Source organism: Theropithecus gelada, chromosome 19 (genome assembly GCF_003255815.1).
Source record: "Theropithecus gelada isolate Dixy chromosome 19, Tgel_1.0, whole genome shotgun sequence".
NCBI lineage: Eukaryota > Metazoa > Chordata > Mammalia > Primates > Cercopithecidae > Theropithecus > Theropithecus gelada.
In genome coordinates this window covers 12,968,849-12,990,651 of record NC_037687.1, presented here as the reverse complement: position 1 = coordinate 12,990,651, position 21,803 = coordinate 12,968,849, and the positions used below count along the sequence as shown (strand labels likewise).

General features: G+C 48.7%; 1 protein-coding gene across 3 annotated transcripts in view; it reads left to right on the top strand.

The window, feature by feature from the left end:
• Positions 1–21,803, top strand: part of CACNA1A (calcium voltage-gated channel subunit alpha1 A) — a 309,344-nt gene that overhangs the window by 136,970 nt on the left and 150,571 nt on the right. For all 3 annotated transcript variants that reach the window (XM_025366939.1, XM_025366938.1, XM_025366937.1), the window contains exons 5-6: positions 2,979–3,131; positions 8,578–8,771. In XM_025366939.1, the coding sequence (XP_025222724.1) occupies positions 2,979–3,131; positions 8,578–8,771 (347 nt within the window). The remainder of the gene's footprint in view (positions 1–2,978; positions 3,132–8,577; positions 8,772–21,803) is intronic.

Here is a 21,803-nt window from a genome sequence, read left to right as displayed (position 1 = left end):
GAGTCTTACAATAGTGGAACTTTTAGTGTAGGACGGGAATTTCAGTATTAACCCCTTCCTCTCCCAAAAGGATTTGAAGCCCAGAGTCATTCAACCACCATGAATGAACCATTTGTTAGATGAGAGGCTACTGGAGGCTGAGCTTGGTAGGATGAGAGCTTGCATGGGGTGCCTGATTGATGACAATACCCCCAGATTCAGGTCTTCAGATGCCCACTTGGGTGTGTCTTCTGTTCCACTGTGTCCCTTCGGGGACTGTTCCCTGCCTTCTTTTTTTTTTTTTTTTTTTTTTTTTTTTTTTTTTTTTTTTTTTTTTTGAGACAGAGTCTTGCACTGTCACCCGGGCTGGAGTGCAGTGGCACCATCTTGGCTGAGTGCAAGCTCCGCCTCCCGGGTTCACGCCATTCTCCTGCCTCGGCCTCCCAAGTAGCCGGGACTACAGGCGCCCGCCACCACGCCTGACTAATTTTTTTGTATTTTTAGTAGAGATGGGATTTCACTGTATTAGCCAGGATGGTCTCGATCTCCTGACCTCATGGTCCACCCGCCTCAGCCTCCCAAAGTGCTGGGATTGCAGGCATGAGCCACCACCCCTGGCCCCCTGCCTTCTTATTCACCACCATCTTTCTGAATTGGGTTGCTCAGAACAGAGAAAGCAACATCAGCACATGGGCGAACATGGGGCCTCGCATCAGATGGACCTGGGTTCAAATCCTAGTTCTGCTTTTTTTTTTTTTTTTTTTTTTTGAGACAGAGTCTCGCTCTGTTGCCCAGGCTGGAGTGCAGTGGCGCGATCTCCACTCACTGCAAGCTCCACCTCCCAGGTTCATGCCATTCTCCTGCCTCAGCCTCCCGTGTAGCTGGGACTACAGGCGCCCACCACCACGCCCGGCTAATTTTTGTATTTTTTTAGTAGAGACAGGGTTTCACCATGTTAGCCAGGATGGTCTCGATCTCCTGACCCTGTGATCCACCTGCCTTGGCCTCCCAAAGTGCTGGGATGACAGGCGTGAGCCACCGCACCCGGCCTTTTTTGTTTGTTTGTTTTTTGTTTTTGAGACAGAGTCTCACTCTGTGACTCAGGCTGGAGTGCAGTGGCACGATCTTGGCTACTTCTACCTCTGCCTCCCAAGTTCAAGCGATTCTCCTGCCTTAGCCTCCCAAGTAGCTGGGATTACAGGCGCTGGCCACCGTGCCCAGATACTTTTTTGTATTTTTAGTAGAGATGGGGTTTCACCATGTTAGCCAGGCTGGTCTTGAACTCCTGAACTCAGGTGATCTGCTGGCCTTGGCTTCCCAAAGTACTGGGATTACAGGCGTGAGTCGCCGCACCCTGCCTAGTTCTGCCATTTCTCATGCATTCTCTTGGGTGAATCATAGCATCTCTGTCGGCCTTGCTTCCCACTTCTGTAAAATGGGAGCGACTTTACATATATGGCCACCTCAGGGGTTTGTCGCTAGAAGCCAGTGAAATAGTGTTGAGTCTGGTTCCTTGGGGTTGAAATTGAGACCGCCAACCGCTTTCCCTATCCAGAGCAGCAACCAGCCTATATGGGCGCCCTTTTATGAATTAGGAGAGCAGCAACCAGCCTATATGGGCGCCCTTTTATGAATTAGGAAAAGACGCCCCCTGTTGGCAGCAAAAAAAAATAAGAAGAAGAAGAAAATGGCTCCCTCTTCTGGGTGCAAGTTGCCCAACACTCAGGAATACGGCTCCGAAAGTAATGGATTCCCACCCCTTTCTTGCCCAAAAGATCATCAAATGGAACAGCATGTGAATTACTTTTATTAAATACTTTAAAGTTGGCTGGGCTCGGTGGCTCGTGCCTGTAATCCCAGAACTTTGGGAGGCAGAGGCGGGAATATCGCTTGAGGTCAGGAGTTCGAGACCTGCCTGAATAACATAGTGAGACCCTGTCTCTATAAAATACATACATATGTTTCTTTGAGACAGCGTCTTGCTCTGCTGCGCAGGCTGGAGTGCAGTGGCACAGTCATAGCTCCCTGCAGCCTTAACCTCCCGGGCTCAAGTGATCCTCCTGCCTCAGTCCCCAGAGTAGCTAGGACTACAGGCATGCACCATCATGCCTGGCTAATTAAAATACATGAATAAATACTTTAAAGTTAAAAGTGCTTTTTAAAAAATAATAAGGCCGGGCGCGGTGGCTCACGCCTGTAATCCCAGCACTTTGGGAGACCGAGGCAGGCGGATCACGAGGTCAGGAGATCGAGACTATCCTGGCTAACACGGTGAAACCCTGTCTCCACTAAAAATATGAAAAATTAGCTGGGCATGGTGGCAGGCGCCTGTAGTCCCAGTTACTTGGGAGGCTGAGGCAGGAGAATGGCGTGAACCTGGGAGGCGGAGCTTGCAGTGAGCCAAGATGGCACCACTGCACTCCAGCCTGAGTGACAGAACGAGACTCCATCTCAAAAAAAATAAAAATATAAAAAGTGAAAAATAATAATAATAGGGGCCAGGTATGGTGGCTCACCCCTATAATCCTAGCACTTTAGGAGGCGGAGGGGTTTGAGCGCTTGGAGGCCAGGGGTTTCAGGCCAGCCTGGGCAACATAGCAAGACCCTATCTCTACAAACAAGTTGTAAAACTTAGCCAGGCATGGTGGTGCACACCTGTAGTCCTAGCTATTCCGGGGACTGAGGCAGGAGGATCGCCTGAGCCCAGGAAGTTAAGGCTGCAGGGAGCTATGATTGGGCCACTGCACTCCAGCCCGGGCAGCAGAGCAAGACCCTGTCTCAAAGAAAGAAAAAAAAAACCTAGGAAGGGTTGTTCCTATGATAAGGACCAGCCTCCATGCGGTGCTTCCTTTACCATTGCCCAATCCCCAGGCTCCCGTGTGCTTGAGGTTCCCTTGGGAACACACCTGCTTTGTTTGGGAGAGACCTTGGCGTCTTGGTGGCAGGGTTTGGGGGTGCTTGCTCGTGGGCTTATGGGGCCTCTCTCTGTGTCCCCCCAGGTTTACAAGTCGTCCTGAAGTCGATCATGAAGGCGATGATCCCTTTGCTGCAGATCGGCCTCCTCCTATTTTTTGCAATCCTTATTTTTGCAATCATAGGGTTAGAATTTTATATGGGAAAATTTCATACCACCTGCTTTGAAGAGGGGACAGGTAGGTCCGCGGAGCATGATGTGTCTTTCCAGTTTTCTCCTTCAGGGACAAGCTCTTGGGAGGGTTGGGCAGGGGTGTGCTTCTTTCTCCTGGCAGCTGGGAGGATCGTCTCCTTCAGAGAGGGCTGCAGGAGAGGCAGCAGGTTCAATAGCCTCTGAGATCTTCGCTGTTGAAAGGGTTGGGGTTCCATAGAAGGTGACCCAGCAGAGAAAGAGTTTATCTGGGAATGATCCCAGGAAGCACCATCAGGAGAAAGAGGAAGTGAGACAGAGAAAGGAAGGGATCTGTGAAAGAGTGTGCTAGCAAGTGGGTTATCAGTTACAACTGGGACTGGATCCCCCAGGCACCTCCGGGAGACAGTAAAGAACACACAACTCAACTGGGTGCGGTGGCTCACGCCTGTAATCCCAGCACTTCGGGAGGCCGAGGTGGGCAGATCATCTGAGGTCAGGAGTCGGAGAGCATCCTGGCCAACATGGTGAAACCCCATCTCTACTAAAAATACAAAAATTAGCTGGGTGTGGTGGCGGGCACCTGTAGTCCCAGTCACTCGGGAGGCTGAGGCAGGAGAATCGCTTGAACCCAGGAGGCAGAGGTTGCAGTGAGTCGAGATTGCACTACTGCACTCTAGCCTGGCGAAAGAGCAAGACTCCATCATAAATAAAGAAATAAATAAGTAAAGAACACACACCTCAGAGCCGTCCCAGCCAAGGGGCAAGGGAGCTGGGGTATTTATACACTGGCTTCTTTCTGACATTGATGAGGACTGCTCCTAGAGTGGGAATTAATGCCTGGCACATCTGACTAAGTGGAACAGGTATTCTGGGTGCTTTCAGACCTCAGCCAGTCCTGACTTCTAAAGCAAGCAAGAAGTGGGGAGAGTTGGGCCAGAAAAGGGTTATTGCCTAAATGCATTGTGAGTGGTACCTTACAGAAGGTGAGAGTACTAGATGAGTCCTCCTGGTCTCCCCCAACCCCCAGGATGTATCAGAGATATCCCAGTTGGGAGTCCTGGCACCAACCAGTCAGAACCTAGCACTCAGCAGCGTCCTGCCCCTCCCTGACTATGCCCACATTAACCCTTCAGTGGCTGGGTCCGGGGGTGGGGTGAGCAGGGGAAAAGCCAGGCAGCCCAGAGACACACTCCCAGGGCTCAGCTCTGAACCAGCAGTGTGGAAGCAGTGTGTCCGCCACGATCCACACTCAGGAACCAAATAGCCCTTGGATATGTTTTCAGTTAAATCTTTGCCTGTCCAAACTCTAGCTGCTTGCACTGTAAAGCTCCAGAATGAAATGGAACCAAGTAGGAAGGGATGCCTTCAGTATTTCAATATTTAGACCACTGGCCGTCTGGGTGCAGACAGACTGAATGGCAAGGCTGGTTCTGATGATTTGGGTCAAGGGAGCTGAGAATGGAAGGAGTGGATAGAATGAATTAAGAAGCCCCAAGGGGAACCCAGGTGGGCACAGAAAGAGGTTTCAGGCCCCTTATTTGGGAAAGGCAGCCACAGAAGATTCTGTCTGGGAGTCGATTTCCACCCACCTTCTCCATCCAGTGACCCCCAAGTGGATTCGCAGAGGCAGCCCCTGAGCCCTCCTTCCCCACTCCTCCCCGGCGGGGGGAAAACCCACTGGGGAAGGTTTATTTGCAGTGGTTGGAGGTTTTGGTTTTTTGTGGGGTTTTATTTTTTGGGGTTTTTTTTTTCCTCTTTTTCTCTTGCTCCTCCTGTCTCCTTCTCTCCTGGGCTTGTGAAGTTTGCTCAATATGGAATGTCCTAATTATTTCTTTCCCCGATGAAGAAGGTGTTAATTGAGGCAGAGCTATTTCTGCTCCTGGCCTCGTCACCCAGGCGGAAATGCAAGAGAGAAAGAGAGAGAGAGAGACACACACACAGAGAGAGAGAGAGAGAGAATGTGAATACGGGGTAGGGCCTCTTGGAAAAGTCAGCCTTGAGCAGAGAAACCAGGACTCCTGGATCCTAGGTTTCCGTGAGCTTTTATTTTATTTTTTTCTACCCTAGACTAGTTAAAGGAGAAGAGGCCACGGGGTTGACTTGGGTCCGAGTGGGGTTTTGAGGGGACAGATGTGGGTGGTGCCACCAGAGGGGAGGAAGCCTCGATTTAGGAGAAAGACTGAAAAGCTAGCTCACGATTAAAAATATAAGACGTGTGAGTAAGAGACAGATATATACAGACACCCAGGCAGTGGGTTAATTTTAAAATGTATTTATAACCGAATTCCTCAGACACTGTGGACGGTTGTTTTTCTAGAAGCAACGCTCAGAGTGTTTCATGTCGGTGGTTGGGGGGTTGAGGGGGATCGCAAAGCTGCTAAAGATAGACCCGTTTTCAGTAGCATTCCTCAGTGTCGGGAGCCCAGTTCCTGTGCGCCCAGCACCGTGCCAATCGCTTAGAAGGAAGCAAAGATAAAGTGGAAGTCTTCCTGCTTTCTAAGAGCTTCCAAAATAGTTAGAAGAAACAAGACCCCTCATTTGCAGCCATTTTTAACAGTGCAGGCTAATGTGTGATTATACCCACGCCCCCCTAAATATGAAAATTCAGTAGCTATTGTATGCCTGAAAGGGGCCAGGTGCAGTGACTCACACCTGTAATCCCAGCACTTTGAGAGGCTGAGGTGGGAGTATCCCTTGAGGCCGTTAGTTTGAGACCAGCCTAGGGAACATAGCAAGACCCTGTCTCTACTAAAATAAAAATCAAAAATCGGCCGGGTGCTGTGGCTCACGCCTGTAATCCCAACACTTTGGGAGGCCAAGGCAGGTGGATCACAAGGCCAGGAGTTCAAGACCAGCCTGGCGAACATAGTGAAACCCCGTCTCTACTAAAAATACAAAAATAATTAGCCAGGCATGGTGGCATGTGCCTATAGTCCCAGATACTTGGGAGACTGAGGCAGGAGAATCACTGGAACCTGGGAGGTGGAGGTTACAGTGAGCTGAGATCACGCCACTGCACTCTAGCTTGGGCAACAGAGTGAGACTTCATCTCAAAAAAAAAAAAAAAAATTTAAAAATTAGCCATGCATGGTGGTACATGCCTATAGTCCCAGCTACTCAGGAGGCTGAGGAAGAAGGATCACTTGAGCCCAGGAATTGGAGGCTGTGAGGCTGCAGTAAGCTATGATGGTGCCTGCACTCCAGCCTGGGTGACAAGTGAGACCCTGTCTCAAAAAAAAAAAAAAAAAAAAAGAGAGAGAGAGAGAAAGAGAGAGGAAGGAAGGAGGGAAGAGATGGAGGGAGGGAGGGAGGGGCTGGGGCCGTGTTAACTGGGCTACACGAAGAGGCTACATGGAGGGTGGGAATTGAGCCAGACTTGGACATGGGGTGGAGACAGAGAAGATTCCAGGCACAGGTGCCATCCCAAACGATAGTTCTCATTTATTATAGGAGCCCATGGATTTATTTTATTCTCTGCCCTGAGCCTTATGTTTCAAAGATTTTTGCCTTCCAACCTGTATTTATCGAATAATAGTTCATGTACTGAGTCCAGCCTAAGTGAGGAAGGCGTTTCCAACAACTTAAGTCCGTGGTGAGGCTAGACTTGGAGTTTCTATTTAGCCACAGCTTGAAACGCCAACAAGATTCATTCATTCAGCATCGGTTTATTTCCCTCTGCTGTGTACTCAGTCAAGGGAGCAGAGAATTGGTGCTGCAAAGTCTATAGCACATACATTGAGAGAGATTTTTGTTGAGTAGGAAGCTTGAGTTTACACACACTCAGCTGTTTGTTTTCTTGTCCGACAATGCCACGGCCGTCTTTGAAAACCTTCAAGAGCATCACTCACAGAATAAGGTCCTCTGAGACCCGCTGCGCTGGTAAAATGAGGACACTCCCAGGATGTGAGTTTTCCTGCCTCCCTTACCTCATCAATACCTTAGGATTTGGACTGACCTTTAGCGTTCAGCCCGACTGCCACCTCCCCAGGAAGCTGTCTTTGGTTTCCAGCAAAAGGGGTGTCTATTGGCACGTTTCTCTCTCCTTGTGGCATTTTCACAGCCTGCCTCCTGCTATTTGGGGAGAAAGCTCAGCTCCTGTTCCTTACCCTTAGGCAAGGGTAGGAACTGTGTGTACTGGTGTCCCTCACCCCCAGAACAGCTCCCTGAGCCCAGTACATCCCAAGAAGAAAAAAATCAGCAAGGCTTATAGGAGAATAACACAACACGCTTGACAAATTTGTCCTAATGCATGTCGGAAGAAGGCTGCACTTACCAGCTGCACTATGCACACGGCACATTTACAAAAACTGACTGTATTACGGACCATAACATTTGTCTCAACGGAGGTCAAAAAGCTGAAAAAACACAAAACATATTTTCTGACCATAATGCAATGAAGCTGGAAATCAGTAACAAAAAGAGAACTCTAAAAGTGTTTGCAGATTAAGAGACACGCCTCTCATTTACAGATGAAATGATATGATGTCTGAGCTTTGCTTTAAAAATATTCTAGGCTGAGCGCAGTGCCTCATGCCTGTAATCCCAGCACTTTGGGAGGCCGAGGCGGGCGGATCACTTGAGGTCAGGAGTTTGAGACCAGCCTGGCCAACATGGTGAAATCCCATCTCTTCTAAAAATACAAAAATTAGCCAGTTGTGGTGGGGGGCACCTGTAATCCCAGCTTCTTGGGAGGCTGAGGCAGGAGAATCCCTTGAACCCAGAAGTCGGAGATTGCAGTGAGCCAAGATTGCGCCATTGCACTCCAGCCTGGATGACAGAATGAGACTCCGTTTTAAAAAAAAAAAAGTTCTAGTGGCAAGACAAAGTGTTTGGAGGGGATATAGATGAAAAAAGACTGGCCAGAAGTAAGTAGGTAAGTGTCTAAATTGGTGATAGGTAGATGGTGAATCATTATACTGTTCTATACTATTCTCTCTCTCTCTCTCTTTCCCTCCCCCCTGCCTCTCCTTCTCTCTCTCCCTCCCTCTCCTGCTCTGTCTTCATATATATATATATATATATATATGGTATATATATCTAATAAGTTTTTTTAAAAAACAAATGCATCTAAATTACCTGTAGGTCAAAAAAGAAATACGAATGGAAATTGGAAAATATTTTACTTGAACAATAATGATAATGCATGACAAATTTTTGAGATGCAGGTAAAGCCACACTTAAAGGCAATTTATAGCCTTAAAGGCAGTTAATTCATCCATCTCAAAAGTTTAGGAAAAGAATAGCAAAACAAAACAAAACAAAAAAAGTCATGGAAAACAGAAAGAGAAGAGTAGTAAAACTCAGACAAGAAATTAATCAATAGAAAACAATTAATAGACCCACAAAGCCAAACACTGATTTCTTTGAAGACTGATCACGTTTGTCCCAATAGTTATTTGTTCCAGCAACATTGTGGAGTCACTTGGGTCCCTATTTCTCAGAGCTGATTTTCCTGCTCCTTCCCCTGACTTTTCTCCCCTTCCCTTTTGTAGATGACATTCAGGGTGAGTCTCCGGCTCCATGTGGGACAGAAGAGCCCGCCCGCACCTGCCCCAATGGGACCAAATGTCAGCCCTACTGGGAAGGGCCCAACAACGGGATCACTCAGTTCGACAACATCCTGTTTGCAGTGCTGACTGTTTTCCAGTGCATAACCATGGAAGGGTGGACTGATCTCCTCTACAATGTAAGTGATGCTGGGACGGTGTGTGTGGACAACCAGAGTCTCAGGGAGGTGACCTCCTGGGACCAGTGAGACTCCAAGGCTGCAATGGAGGGACCTTGAGCTGGGGGAGGCAGCCCAACGATAACACAGCCCCCGTGAAGCTGGCCTGAGGCTCAGGCTTTGGAAGATTACAGGGACTCACGAGCAGAACTCTAACTATAGGGCGTAGAAGTCTGGAGGGCCCCCAGATGCAACATCATTTTTCATTGTGCAAGTGTTTAGGTCAAATTTTAGATTTTTGAATATGGAAAGGTTATGTGATCCAACATCAACACAGATAAAAGGTAGAGTAATATCTTTGGACATAGGCAAGGGGGCCCTGCACTGAGGTTCACCTGGCCCTCCTCCGGCCATACCAGTCCCCGTGGGATGAGAAGTTCCTGGAGCCAAGGGAATGTGTCTACCAAGAGCTTGTGCCTCACTTTCTAGACCATGTTTGGAGTTACCAGGATCCCAGAATTCCTGTTCATGCCCAGATTCCATGAACTTGCATGTGATTCTCATATGGATCTGTTAGTAACCCACCTGAGGGCCAAGGACATCCAAGGGGTGGCTGTTGGCACAAATGTGGCCAGCTTGGATGTACAAGCTGGAATGCCCACACGTGTGTGGAGCCCCTCTGGCAGGACATAGCCGTGACTAGGAAGAGAAAGGAACAGGACTGGCTCTCCCCACACCTTGACCCAGTGCAGATATCCGGATTCTAAATTCCACCGTGACCTTCCAAAGTGTAAAGGAAGGTATATTTGCAAAGTAGAAGCATAAAGCATGTTTTATTTAGTTACCTTTTAAATATTTCCCCGTAGTATATGGTCTTTTTTTTGTACTCTTGCCCTAGATCTTAAAAATGTTAGGGATGTTTCTGGAAAGATGTATCCCTGCATTCTATTTCCTCTTCCTCCAGTATGCAACCCCTTTAGTTCCTCAGAATATCCTTCCAGTGTTTATTTTTTTATTTTATTTTTTTTTTTTTGAGACGGAGTCTCGCTCTGTAGCCCAGGCTGGAGTGCAGTGGCCGGATCTCAGCTCACTGCAAGCTCCGCCTCCCGGGTTCACTCCATTCTCCGGCCTCAGCCTCCCGAGTAGCTGGGACTACAGGCGCCCGCCACCTCGCCCGGCTAGTTTTTTGTATTTCTTAATAGAGACGGGGTTTCACCGTGTTAGCCAGGATGGTCTCGATCTCCTGACCTCGTGATCCGCCCATCTCGGCCTCCCAAAGTGCTGGGATTACAGGCTTGAGCCACCGCGCCCGGCCACTTCCAGTGTTTATTTATGCACTTATAAACATAATCAAATCTATATCCTCCCCCCTCTTCCTTACCCCAAGGAATAGCATTCTATACATGCTGTTCAATTCTGTGATTTTTTTTTTCCTCATAACCACACGTTCTAGAGATCTTTCCATTGCAGGACATGGACGGTCTCTTCCTGGGTGCACACTAGTATGCCCCGCTAATTTTTGTAGAGACAGGGTTCTACCATGTTGCCCAGGCTAGTCTGGAACTCCTGGGCTCAAGCGATCCTCCCGCCTCAGCCTCCCTAAGTGCTGGGATTATAGGCGTGAGCCACCACGCCTGGCCTTCTTTATTCTTTTGCACAGCTGCATAGCGTTCTATTGTGTGGCTGCCCATAATTTATTTGTTTGCCACGAAGAGAAATGCTTGACTGGCTTCCTGTCCACTGACATCGAACATGATGCTGCTGTGCCAGGAGCAATGTTGCATGTGCCTCGTCATACTTTTGCAGATATCGCTAGAGGGTTGGAGGGTGTCCATTCCCAGAAGTGGGACTGCAGGATCAAAGACCAAATTCATTTATAATTTTAGTTTGGGGGAAGATTTTTGTTTTGTTTTTTTAGAGACAAGGTCTCCCTCTGTCACTCAGGCTGGAGCGCAGTGGTGCAATCATAGGTCACTGCAGCCTTGAACTCCTGGGCTCAGGTGATCCTCCCACCCCAGCCTCCTGGGTAGCTGGGACCACAGGCACACACCACCATGCCTAGCTAATTTAAAAAAAAAAAAAAATTTATAGAGATGGGGTCTCACTATGTTTCCCAGGCTGCTCTCAGACTCCTGGCCTCAAGCAATCCTCCTGCCTCGGCCTCCCAAAGTGCAAGGATTACAGGTGTGAGCCACCGCACCCAGCCTAAATGCATTTATAATTCTGATAGATATTTAGGTGTGCAAGTTTTAAACCCCACTCTGTCCTCACCACAGTTCACCTCCCCTCACCTGCGATGCAGGTAAGCAGTCCCCAAGCAGGTCACGTGTCAGCAGCTGGAGTGGGGCAGAGCCAAGGATTCAGGATCAAACACAAGGATGCCACAAGTGTCGTGACCCCGTAGAGCACCCTGGGGCTTCTCCACACACACACAGCTCTGTTGACCTGTGGAGATCTTATCTTCACCAGCTGTAAGGGCCAAAATTACCATTTAAGGTTAGGCCAGGGGTTGGCCTTCCTAGGGAGTAATACCTGGCTTCCTCCTGTACATAGAGAAGCTGAACTTTTCTCTTGGCTCTAGTGTATGTTCCTTAACAACCCATTTATGCCTAGTGTTCCATTATTGGAATGCTAGTTTTGTGGGAGTTATTTACATCCTGCTGCTCAAGGTCATCGCTAAGATCTGATTTTTCACACACAAAAAAATTGCAACCTCCAGCATAAATGGGTTAAGGAATTTCCCCACTTGTGGGTGGAGGGAGATTTGCAAAAACTCATCCTTGTAATCCTGATCAACAAAGGCCCGTTTTAGTTGGGAGTAGGCAGCAAAAGGAGCCCCATGAACAGTTGCGCCTGTCACGCACTGCACAAGAATGTCATTCATATCATAGACAACGTACGATTTCTGCTGTTATCATGATAATTTATTGACAGAAAAGAGGATGTGGGGAAGGGACATGGTGTTCTCATTTGCATGAAAACCTCGTCTGAGTGTAGCATCTCTGGGAACAGGCGGCAGATCCGAGCTCAGGCCCTCTCTTGGCCCTCACCTGCGAACAGCTTGGACAAAGGGTCAGACCCAACTGGCCAGAACTCGCTGGGGAATTTTTATGGGTTCTAGGTTTTTACTTTGCAAGGCTGGTGTGAGAGGAGCTCCAGCAGGAAATGAACCCTCCTGAAGGCTAGGGAACTCAGGAAGAGAATGGGAGTGGGGATTGGGAGCTGAAAAAAATTGTGAGCATAAAAAAGGGATATGTCACAGGGTTGGATGACCAGAGAAAGCGTCTGGGGGTTCAGGTTAAGATGCTGGGGGTGTGCCCAGTGGTGGGACAGGAAGCGTGAATTTCCAGAGGGCTCAGTTATCAGTATCGTTGTCCAAAGGGTGTTTGCCCTGGAAGCCTCTAAGCTTAGAGCTAAGCCACCTCTGGGGACACAAACTGAGTGGTTAAGAGCAGAGACTCAGGTGTCAGCCTGCCTGGGTTCCTCCCGATTCTTCCACTTCCTTGCTGTGCAGCCTTCGACAAGGTGCTTGGCCTCTCTGTGCCCCTATTTCCACATGTGCAAAACGAAGAGAAGCATAGTCCCACCTCACAAGGCATGAGGATTGAGTAAGGTGGATTCGCATGAAGTATTTAGAACTGATCCTGGCCCAGGGTGACCTCCGTGTAAATCAAATTCCCCACCCTGAATGGTGTTCCTTTTAGAAACGTGCATGAATTTTTCATCATAACAGCTCCAGCAGCGCCTGAGGAAGTGGAGTGAGGTGTGAGAGGTCTTACTTTATTCCCCTCCCTGGCCCTGCTATTAACCACTAACTCAGAGTAGCTTTCTAGCACTTTCCACGCATTTACATCCCACCCTCGTCCTTTGGTTAGCAGCCCATGCAATGATTTGGCCCTAATGTGAACCTAGAACACAGCTTCTCGCCCAGGGATGATTTCTGCCCCCAGGGAACACTTGGCAGTGTCTGCAGACATTTTTGATTGCCACAACTGGATGGGAAGGAGGATGCTATTGGTATCAAGTGGGTGAAGGTCATGGATGCTACTCAACATTCTGCAATGCACAGCATCCCCCACCTCTGCCCCACATAGAGAATGATCCAAGCCCAAATGTCAGTAAGGTTTCTGTCAGGAAACCCTTGGCCAGAAGACTGAGGTTCTTTGAGGGCAGGGATGCCTTATACTGCAATCACCTGTCACTCTCTGCCTCTCTCTGGGGCGCTGTGATCCCCTGGCCTGCATGGACAACCCCTAGGAGCAGCCTCCAGCCAGTGCCTGGAGAAGTCAGTGGATAAATACCCCAGCTCCCTCCCCATCAGGCGTTTTGCTCTGCCCTGCATCTTCCCAGTGGGATCAGGCTCTGGTTTCCTGCAGGGTTAACCTGGTCACTTACACACCCTTCACTTACCACCTTCCATTCCCTGCCTGGTATTTCCTGGGATGAACTTTTAGATTTATTTCCTGGGGCTGCTATAATGAAGCACCACAGACTGGGTAGCTTAAAACAACAGGAATTTATGGTCTGACAGTTCTGGAAGCCAGAAGTCCAACCTCAAGATGTTAGCAGAGCTGACAACACGCCCCTCAAAAGCCTCTGGGGGAGGATCGTTCTTTGCCTCTTCCTGGCTTTTGCTGATTTCCCACAATCTTTGGGATTCCTTGGCTTCTAGAGCCTTCATTCTCCATTCCAGTCTTCTGTCATCTAATAGCACCCTCCCAGGCCGGGCGCGGTGGCTTATGCCTGTAATCCCAGCACTTTGGGAGGCCAAGGTGGGGAGATCACTTGAGGTCAGGAGTTTGAGACCAGCCTGGCCACCATGGTGAAACCCGGTCTCTACTAAATATACAAAAATTAGCCAGGCGTGATGGGCGGGTGCTTGTAATCCCAGCCACTTGGGAGGCTGAGGCAGGAGAAGCACTTGAACCCGGGAGGTGGAGGTTGCAGTGAGCCGAGATCATGCCACTGCACTCCAGCCTGGGTGACAGAATGAAATTCCTTCTCAAAAAAAAAAAATTGGCATCCTCCCTTGGTGTGTCTGTGTCTCTTCTCCTCTTCTTAGAAGGACATCAGTTGTGGGCCGGGCGCGGTGGCTCAAGCCTGTAATCCCAGCACTTTGGGAGGCCGAGACGGGTGGATCACGAGGTCAGGAGATCGAGACCATCCTGGCTAACCCGGTGAAACCCCGTCTCTACTAAAAAATACAAAAAACTAGCCGGGCGCAGTGGCGAGCGCCTGTAGTCCCAGCTACTCGGGAGGCTGAGGCAGGAGAATGGCATAAACCCGGGAGGCGGAGCTTGCAGTGAGCTGAGATCTGGCCACTGCACTCCAGCCTGGGCGACAGAGCGAGACTCCGCCTCAAAAAAAAAAAAAAAAAAAGAAGGACATCAGTTGTATTGGATCAGAACCTACCCTACTCCAGTCCAACCTAATTTTAACTAATGACATCTGCAATTACCCTATTTCCAAATAAGATCACATTCTGAGGTGCCAGGGGGTTAGGACGGAAGCATTTTTGTGTGTGTAGCAGGAGGACACAATTCCATTTATAACACCTCCTAAATAAACGAATTGCCTGTGGATTCTTGTCTGGGGCTTCCCAAAGTGAGATAACCTTTCTCTCCACCCCTAAAACAACCAATAGCGCCTGTCAATGCCAGGGCGCAGGGGCTAAGGTGCCCATCTTTGAGTTTCTGCTGAGGAGGACACAGCTGCTGCGTTGGGGCACTCGGGTTCTGCCGTCGTGCCCAGCCGTCTCCCTTGGGCTAGCGCTGCCCTGGTATGTCCTAGAATGCACCTCGCTCTGTTTGGCCATAGGCAAGCAGAGTGTCTGGAATCTTTGTCCTCCATGACTAGTGCTGGAGCCGAAGCCAGTGGGTGTGGCCTTGCCAGCCAACTCCTTTTACCCAGTTCTGAACAAGCTAGTAGTTGAGATCAACGGAGAGTCCAGAGACAGTCGCTCCAAGCGTCTTGGAATCCATAGACACAGATGTACCGCTGAGGCTGCCCACCTGGGTAGGCAGCCTTTTGTAAGATCCTAGCACCATACTTATTCTCTTAACATCCTTTCACTTATCCAGTAATTATTTATTGAGCACCTACTGTGTGCCGGGCAATGATCAGGTGATTGGAGACGCTGCAAGGTAGAAGACAGACTAAAATCTCCACCCTGGTAGGAGACAGACGCAAACGGTAAACATGATAAATAATAAACCACTCAGAAAACAGGAGACACTAAGGAAATGTGTGTGTACTATGGGAAGCCCAGTAGGAACGAAAGCTGTACAAGAGAACAAGTGACGGGTGGTTCCCTAAACTAGGTCAGGCAATCAGGGAGGGCTCCTCAGAGGAGGTGATGTCTGAGCAGAGAAGGAGGGAGCCAGGCAGATGTTTTGGAAAGAGCATCCCCAGCATGGAGGACAGTGGCAGCTCACCTACGGGACGTGTTTGATTCCCTTCCAGATTTTGTATTCGTTTCTTGTTTTTCTCCCTTGGCTTCCTGGTTTAAATGCCTTTTGAAGAAATCTAAGCTCAACTCATCAGCGATGCTGTCGAAGGTTTATATCAGGATATGCATCCCAGAGTTATTTACAAAATTAGAACAGAACTGGAAGCAATTGAAAGCCTGACAATAGATCGGTTAAATACCGTATGATCCTTCCGTATGATGGCATATTATGTCATCATTAAAAATCGTCTGCTGGGAGAATATTAAGGATACAGGGGAAAGGCTCACCATATAATGATGAGTGGGGGGTGCTGGGCACAGTGGTTCATGCCTGTAATCCCAGCAATTTGGGAGTCTGAGGAGGGTGGATCACTTGAACCCAAGAGTTTGAGGCCAGTCTGGGCAACATAGTGAAACCCAATTTCTACAAAAAAAAAAAAAAAAAAGCAAAAATTAGCCAGGCATAGTGGCATACATCTGTAGTCCCAGCTACTCAGGAGGCTGAGACAGGAGGATCACTTGAGCCCTGAAGTCAGAGGTGGCAGTAAGCTGTGATCATGCCACTGCACCCCAGCCTGGACAACAGAGTAAGACCCTGTCATAAAACAAACAAACAAACAAACAAAAAAAATGATGAGTGGGAGAAACGAGTTTTTTTTTTTTTTTTTTTTTTTTTTTTTTTTTTGAGACGGAGTCTCGCTGTGTCACCCAGGCTGGAGTGCAGTGGCGCGATCTCGGCTCACTGCAACCTCCGCCTCCCGGGTTTACACCATTCTCCTGCCTCAGCCTCCGAGTAGCTGGGACTACAGGCGCCCGCCACCACGCCCGGCTAGTTTTTTGTATTTTTAGTAGAGACGGGGTTTCACCATGTTAGTCAGGATGGTCTCGATCTCCTGACCTCGTGATCCACCCGCCTCGGCCTCCCAAAGTGCTGGGATTACAGGGTTGAGCCACCGCGCCCGGCCGAAACGAGTTTTTAAACAGGGATCAAGGAGGCCAGGCGTGGTGTCTCACACCTGTAATCCCAGCACTTTGGGAGGCCGTGGTGGGCAGATCACCTGAGGTCAGGAGTTTGAGACCAGCCTGGCTAACACAGCAAAACCCCAGCTCTACAAAAAATACAAAAATTAGCCGGGCGTGGTGGCGGGCGCCCGTAATCCCAGCTACCTGGGAGGCTGAGGCAGGAAAATCAATTGAGCCCAGGAGGTGGAGGTTGCAGTGAGCTGTGACCACGCCACTGCACTCCAGCCTGGGCAACAGAGCGAAAGCTGCACAAGAGAACAAGTGATGCGTGGTTCCCTAGTCTAGGTCAGGCAATCAGGGAGGACTCCTCAGAGGAGGCAATGTTTGAGCAGAGAAGGAGGGAGCCAGGCAGATGTTTTGGAAAGATCATTCCCAGCATGGAGAACAGTGGCAGCTCACCCGTACTAGAAAAGAAAAACTGATGAGAAGGGAAAATGAGTTTTTAAAAAGGAATCAAGATGAGGTAAACCTTATGATCTCAAATGTACAAATATGAAAACGTAAGTAAAGAAAAATTGGAAGACACTTTACCAGGTTGACCTTCGGGTGGTGGGATTTGGGAATCTTGATTTTCTCAATACTTCTTTGTATCTTCAAATTTCTCTATGATGATCACAGTTTCCTTTTTTTTTTTTTTTTTTTTTTTTGAGATGGAGTCTCACTCTTGCCCAGGCAGGAGTGCAGTGGCGTGATCTCGGCTCACTCGGCTAACCTCTCGGGTTCAAGTGATTCTCCTGCCTCATCCTCCCAAGTAGCTGGGACTACAGGCGTGCACCACCATGGCCAGCTAATTTTTTGTATTTTTAGTAAAAATGGGGTTTCGTCATGTTGGCCAGGCTGATCTCGAACTCATAAGCTCAAGTGATCCACCAACCTCAGCCTCCCAAGTTGGTGTGAGCCAATTAAACTTGTCTTGCTAAATGGTGAGGTGGGGGGAAAAAGGTCTGGGATCATTCCTAGACCAGGAAGAAAGGGAGGAGAATGAACCTTTCTTGGGCAAACAGTGTCCTGGGTATCCTTGTCTTATATAATCTGTCCAGAGAGTCCACACTAAAATAAATAATTGATTGATTGATTGATACATCAATACTAAGTGGCCAGGCTTGGTGGCTCATATCTGTAATCCCAACTACTTAGGAAGCCGAGGTGGGAGGATTGTTTGAACAAGGAGTTCCAGGAGACCAGCCTGGGAAACACAGCAAGACTCATCTTTAAAAAAAAAATTTTTTTTTTTTTTTTAAATTAGCTGGGTACGGTAGCTTACGCCTGTAATCCCAGCACTTTGGGAGGCCAAGGCAGGTGGATTACGAGGTCAGGAGTTCGGGACCAGCCTGGCCAACATGGTGAAACCCCACCTCTACTAAAAATACAAAACTTAGCCGAGCATGGTGGCACGTGCCTGTAGTACCAGCTACTCAGGAGGCTGAGGTAGAAGAATCATTTGAACCTGGGGGACAGAGGTTGTAGTGAGCTGAGATCAGGCCATTGCGCTCCAGCCTGGGCAACAAGAGCAAAACCACGTCTCAAAAAAAAATGTTTTTTAATTAACCAGGTGTGGTGGCACATGCCTATAGTCCCAGCTACTTGGGAGGCTGAGGCAGGAGGATTGCTTGAGCCCAGCAGTTCAAGGCTGCAGTGAGCTATGATCCCGCCACTGCACTCCAGCCTGGGCAACATCAAGACCCCATCTCTTAAGTAAACACATGAATAAATAAATGGTCATTTTTATTGTATTATTAAATACACAAGATAAATGAAAAACAGGCAAATCTTTCTTATAATAGAATTCCATTTAAAGTATGTAGACTTCACTCCCCACTGCCCCAGGAGGTGGAAACTAATCTCCCCTTCTTTGAGGGTAGGCTGGACTTAGTGACTCATTTCCAAACAATAGAGTAGGTAAAGGGGAAAATAGAAGTTTTATAGTAGAGGAACAGACAGATACCACTTTAACCAAATGATGAAGATTAGTATCTCCCAGGGATGTGGATATTATGTAACCCTTGATTTTATGCCTATGTAGTGTTTGTTCTTCCCAAAAACTCGTAATCCCTGTTTTTTGGGGTTTTGCTCTGTCTCCTAAGCTGGAGTATAATGATGCAATCATAGCTCACTGCAGCCTCAAACTCCTGGTCTCAAGCGATCCTCCCACCTCAACCTCCTGAGTAGCTAGGGCTACAGGCATACACCATCACGCCCAGCTAGTTGGATTTTTTTGGTAGAGAAATGGTCTCAGTATGTTGCCCAGGCTGGCCTCAAGCTTCTGGCCTCTAGTGTTCCTCCCACCCCAGCCTCCAGAGTCACTGGGATTACAGGCATGAGCCACTGAGACCAGCCCAGAATATTTTTTTTTAAGGATTTGTGATGTTGTTTAAGAGATGATTCTTTATAACACATCAACAAGTCCCAGTGATGGGTTGGATAAGTCTTGTGATTTCATGGGAGTATTAAGCTTAAAAGACTGCATGATATCTGTGAACTATATGTGATTTCTGTTGGTGATGGGGGTCACTGATTTTGCGGTTTGCCACCTCCGATCATCCTGGAAGAAAATGCTCCACTTCCAGTGAAAGTGAGAGGAAGTAAAGGGGTAATTATTTTCTATCTAAATTCAGGGACTCCTCAATTCTATACACAGACCCCTAAGCATTTCCTCCCCAAGCTGAGACTGAAGGAATCTTGCCAGTGGCTTCTGTAGTCACTGTGGCTGGAAAACCCCTCAGAAGAGGTGATAGTTTAGCAGGTAACTGGAGTTCTCACCGTCCGTGACTGGCTCAGCCCCCATCACACCCAGTTATCCAGCCCAAAATGTCAGTAGTACTGAGGTTGAGAGACTCTGCTCTAGGAGGCCAAGCCTCTTGGAGGAAGGAGGATTGGGGTACTGGCTGGGCATCGAGGTGAACCTACCCCCTAAGAGCTTTGGGACGGTGTGAGTTTCTGTCCATACCCAAGGACTACAAATGCAGGTTTACTGGAGATTCTGTGCTAAAAGTGAAGTCCAAGTCACTTCTAACTGCTACAAAACAAATCTCCATCAACACGGCCCATCTCTGCTCTTGACCTGGAGGCTCCAAAGTATCCACACGACTCCCATGCCCACTAGACGAGCCTCTTCCCTGGACCTTCCTGGGCCAGAGCAGGCTCTGGGTAGCCTTGTGGAATCAAGATGGGTGACTGGCCACTTCCTCTGTGCCACCCTGTTCTGGCTACTTCCCTAGGCATCAGCCTGGGATTCCTTGATGGTAAAAATATAAAACCCTCTGAGCTAGGGCCTTTAATATCCCCATTTTACAGATGAAGAAACTGAGTCCCAGAGCTGTGCACAGCGATTGAGAGTCGGAACTCAGCTCTGTCTCACTCAGTGTCAGCATCCTCAGGTTCTGCCATTTACAGCCTCCCACAGCAAACAGGATTGAGGGCTGCTTCTCTGAGCTCACGGGGATGGAATGGGGAACCCCATGAGTACTGCAACAAAACTGTGTGCTAGAGACAAGAGCTGGTGGCTCTGTGTTGCTCTAGCGACAGGTGGCCTCATTTCACAGGGACCCCCTCACCATATGTGCCCCATGTGGCTCAGAAAAGCCAGAAATCGTCTCCACCCTCACAGGGGAAGGTCCCCGACACCCTCTTTGCCAGCTGGGCCAAGGCAAATTGGGATCACTTCATGAGGGACAGGACCTGCCCTCTCTTGGTTGGCCCCAGGGAGGGGATGTGGAGGGGCTGGGGACCTGGCAGGACCAGGGTGTCTTGAGTTAATTTGGGGCTGCCTTTAGCTGAGGGCATCTGTGTGTCTGGCATCAGCTTTGCATTGTGTCTTGATCTGTAAAACAGTCCTGTGAAGAAAGATATTTTTAACCCCATCTTCCAGATGAGGAAACGGAGGCCCACAGGGGTAATGTGACCTGCCAAGGTCCCCTAGCCAAGAGTGACAAAGCCAGGGTTCACACACAGCTCTGGACACAATTCATTACCCTTCATCCGTCTCTCTCTAACTCTTTCTTTTTCCCTCTCTTTGTCTCTCTCTCTCTCTTTTTTTTTTTTTTTTTTTGAGAGAGTCTCACTCTGTCACCCAGGCTAGAGTGCAGTGGCGCAATCTCAACCCACTGCAACCTCCACCTCCTAGGTTCAAGCGATTCTTGTGCCTCAACCTCCCAAGTAGCTGGGATTACAGGCATGTGCCACCACACTCAGCTAGTTTTGGGGGGTTTTGTTTTGTTTTGTTTTGTGAGATGGAGTCTTGCTCTGTCACCAGGCTGAAGTGCAGTGGCGCGACTTCGGCTCACTGCAGCCTCTGCCTCCTGGGTTCAAGTGATTCCCCTGCCTCAGCCTCCTGAGTAGCTGGGACTACAGGTGCATGCCACCACGCCCAGCTAATTTTTTGTATTTTAGTAAAGACAGGGTTTCACCAGGTTGGCCAGGATGGTCTCAATCTCCTGAGCTCATGATTCACCCGCCTTGGCCTCCCAAAGTGCCAGGATTACAGGCGTGAGCCACAGTGCCGGCCAATTTTTTGCATTTTTAACAGAGACAGGGTTTCGCTATGTTGGCTGGGCTGATCTCAAGCTCCTGACCTCAAGTGATCTGCCTGCCTTGGCCTCCCAAAGTGCTGGGATTACAGGCGTGAGCCACCACGCGCAGCCTTTGTCTCTTTTATTCTTGTGCTCTCTCTCTCTCTCTCTCTCGCTCTCTCTCCCTCCCTTCTCTTTCTCCACCTCCTTCTCCTTCTCTCCCTTTTCCTCACCCTTCTTTGTGCTTTTCTCTGTGAGTGTCTCTTCTCTATTTCTCTGCCTTGGTGAATGTCAATTAGGAAAGCAGAAAAACCGTGTTTAATTTGTGATCATAACTGCATGTCCCTGGCCAGGCGTGGTGGCTCATGCCTGGAATCCCAGCACTTTGAGAGGCTGAGGCAGGAAGATTGCTTGAGACCAGGAGTTCAAAACCAGCCTGGTCAAAAAGCAAGACCCTGTCTTTAAAAAAGAAAAAATTAGTTAGCTGGGTATGGTGGTATGTACCTGTAGTCCCAGGTACTCGGGAGGCTGAGGCAGGAGGATTGCCTGAGCCCAAGGGTTTGAAGCTGCAGCGAGCTGTGATTGCACCAGTGTACTCCAGCCTGGGTGACAGAACTAGACCCTGTCTCAAAAAAAACTAATAATTGGGGGCCAGGCGCGGTGGCTCACACCTATAATCCCAGCACTTTGGGAGGCTGAGACGGGCGGATCACGAGGTCAGGAGATCGACACCACCCTGGCTAACACGGTGAAACCTCGTCTCTACTAAAAATACAAAAATTAGCCGGGCGCGGTGGCGGGCGCCTATAGTCCCAGCTACACGGGAGGCTGAGGCAGGAGAATGGCATGAACCCGGGAGGCAGAGCTTGCAGTGAGTGGAGATCGCACCACTGCACTCCAGCCTGGGAGACAGAGCGAGACTCCATCTCAAAAAAAAAAAAAAACTAATAATTAAAAATAAATAAATAAATGCATGTCCCTTGGCAAGTGGTTGCTAATGGTTGGAATCACCTTTGACCCAAGCCCTTTTTCTTTTTTTTTTTTTTTTTTTTTTTTTTTTTTTTTTTTTTTTTT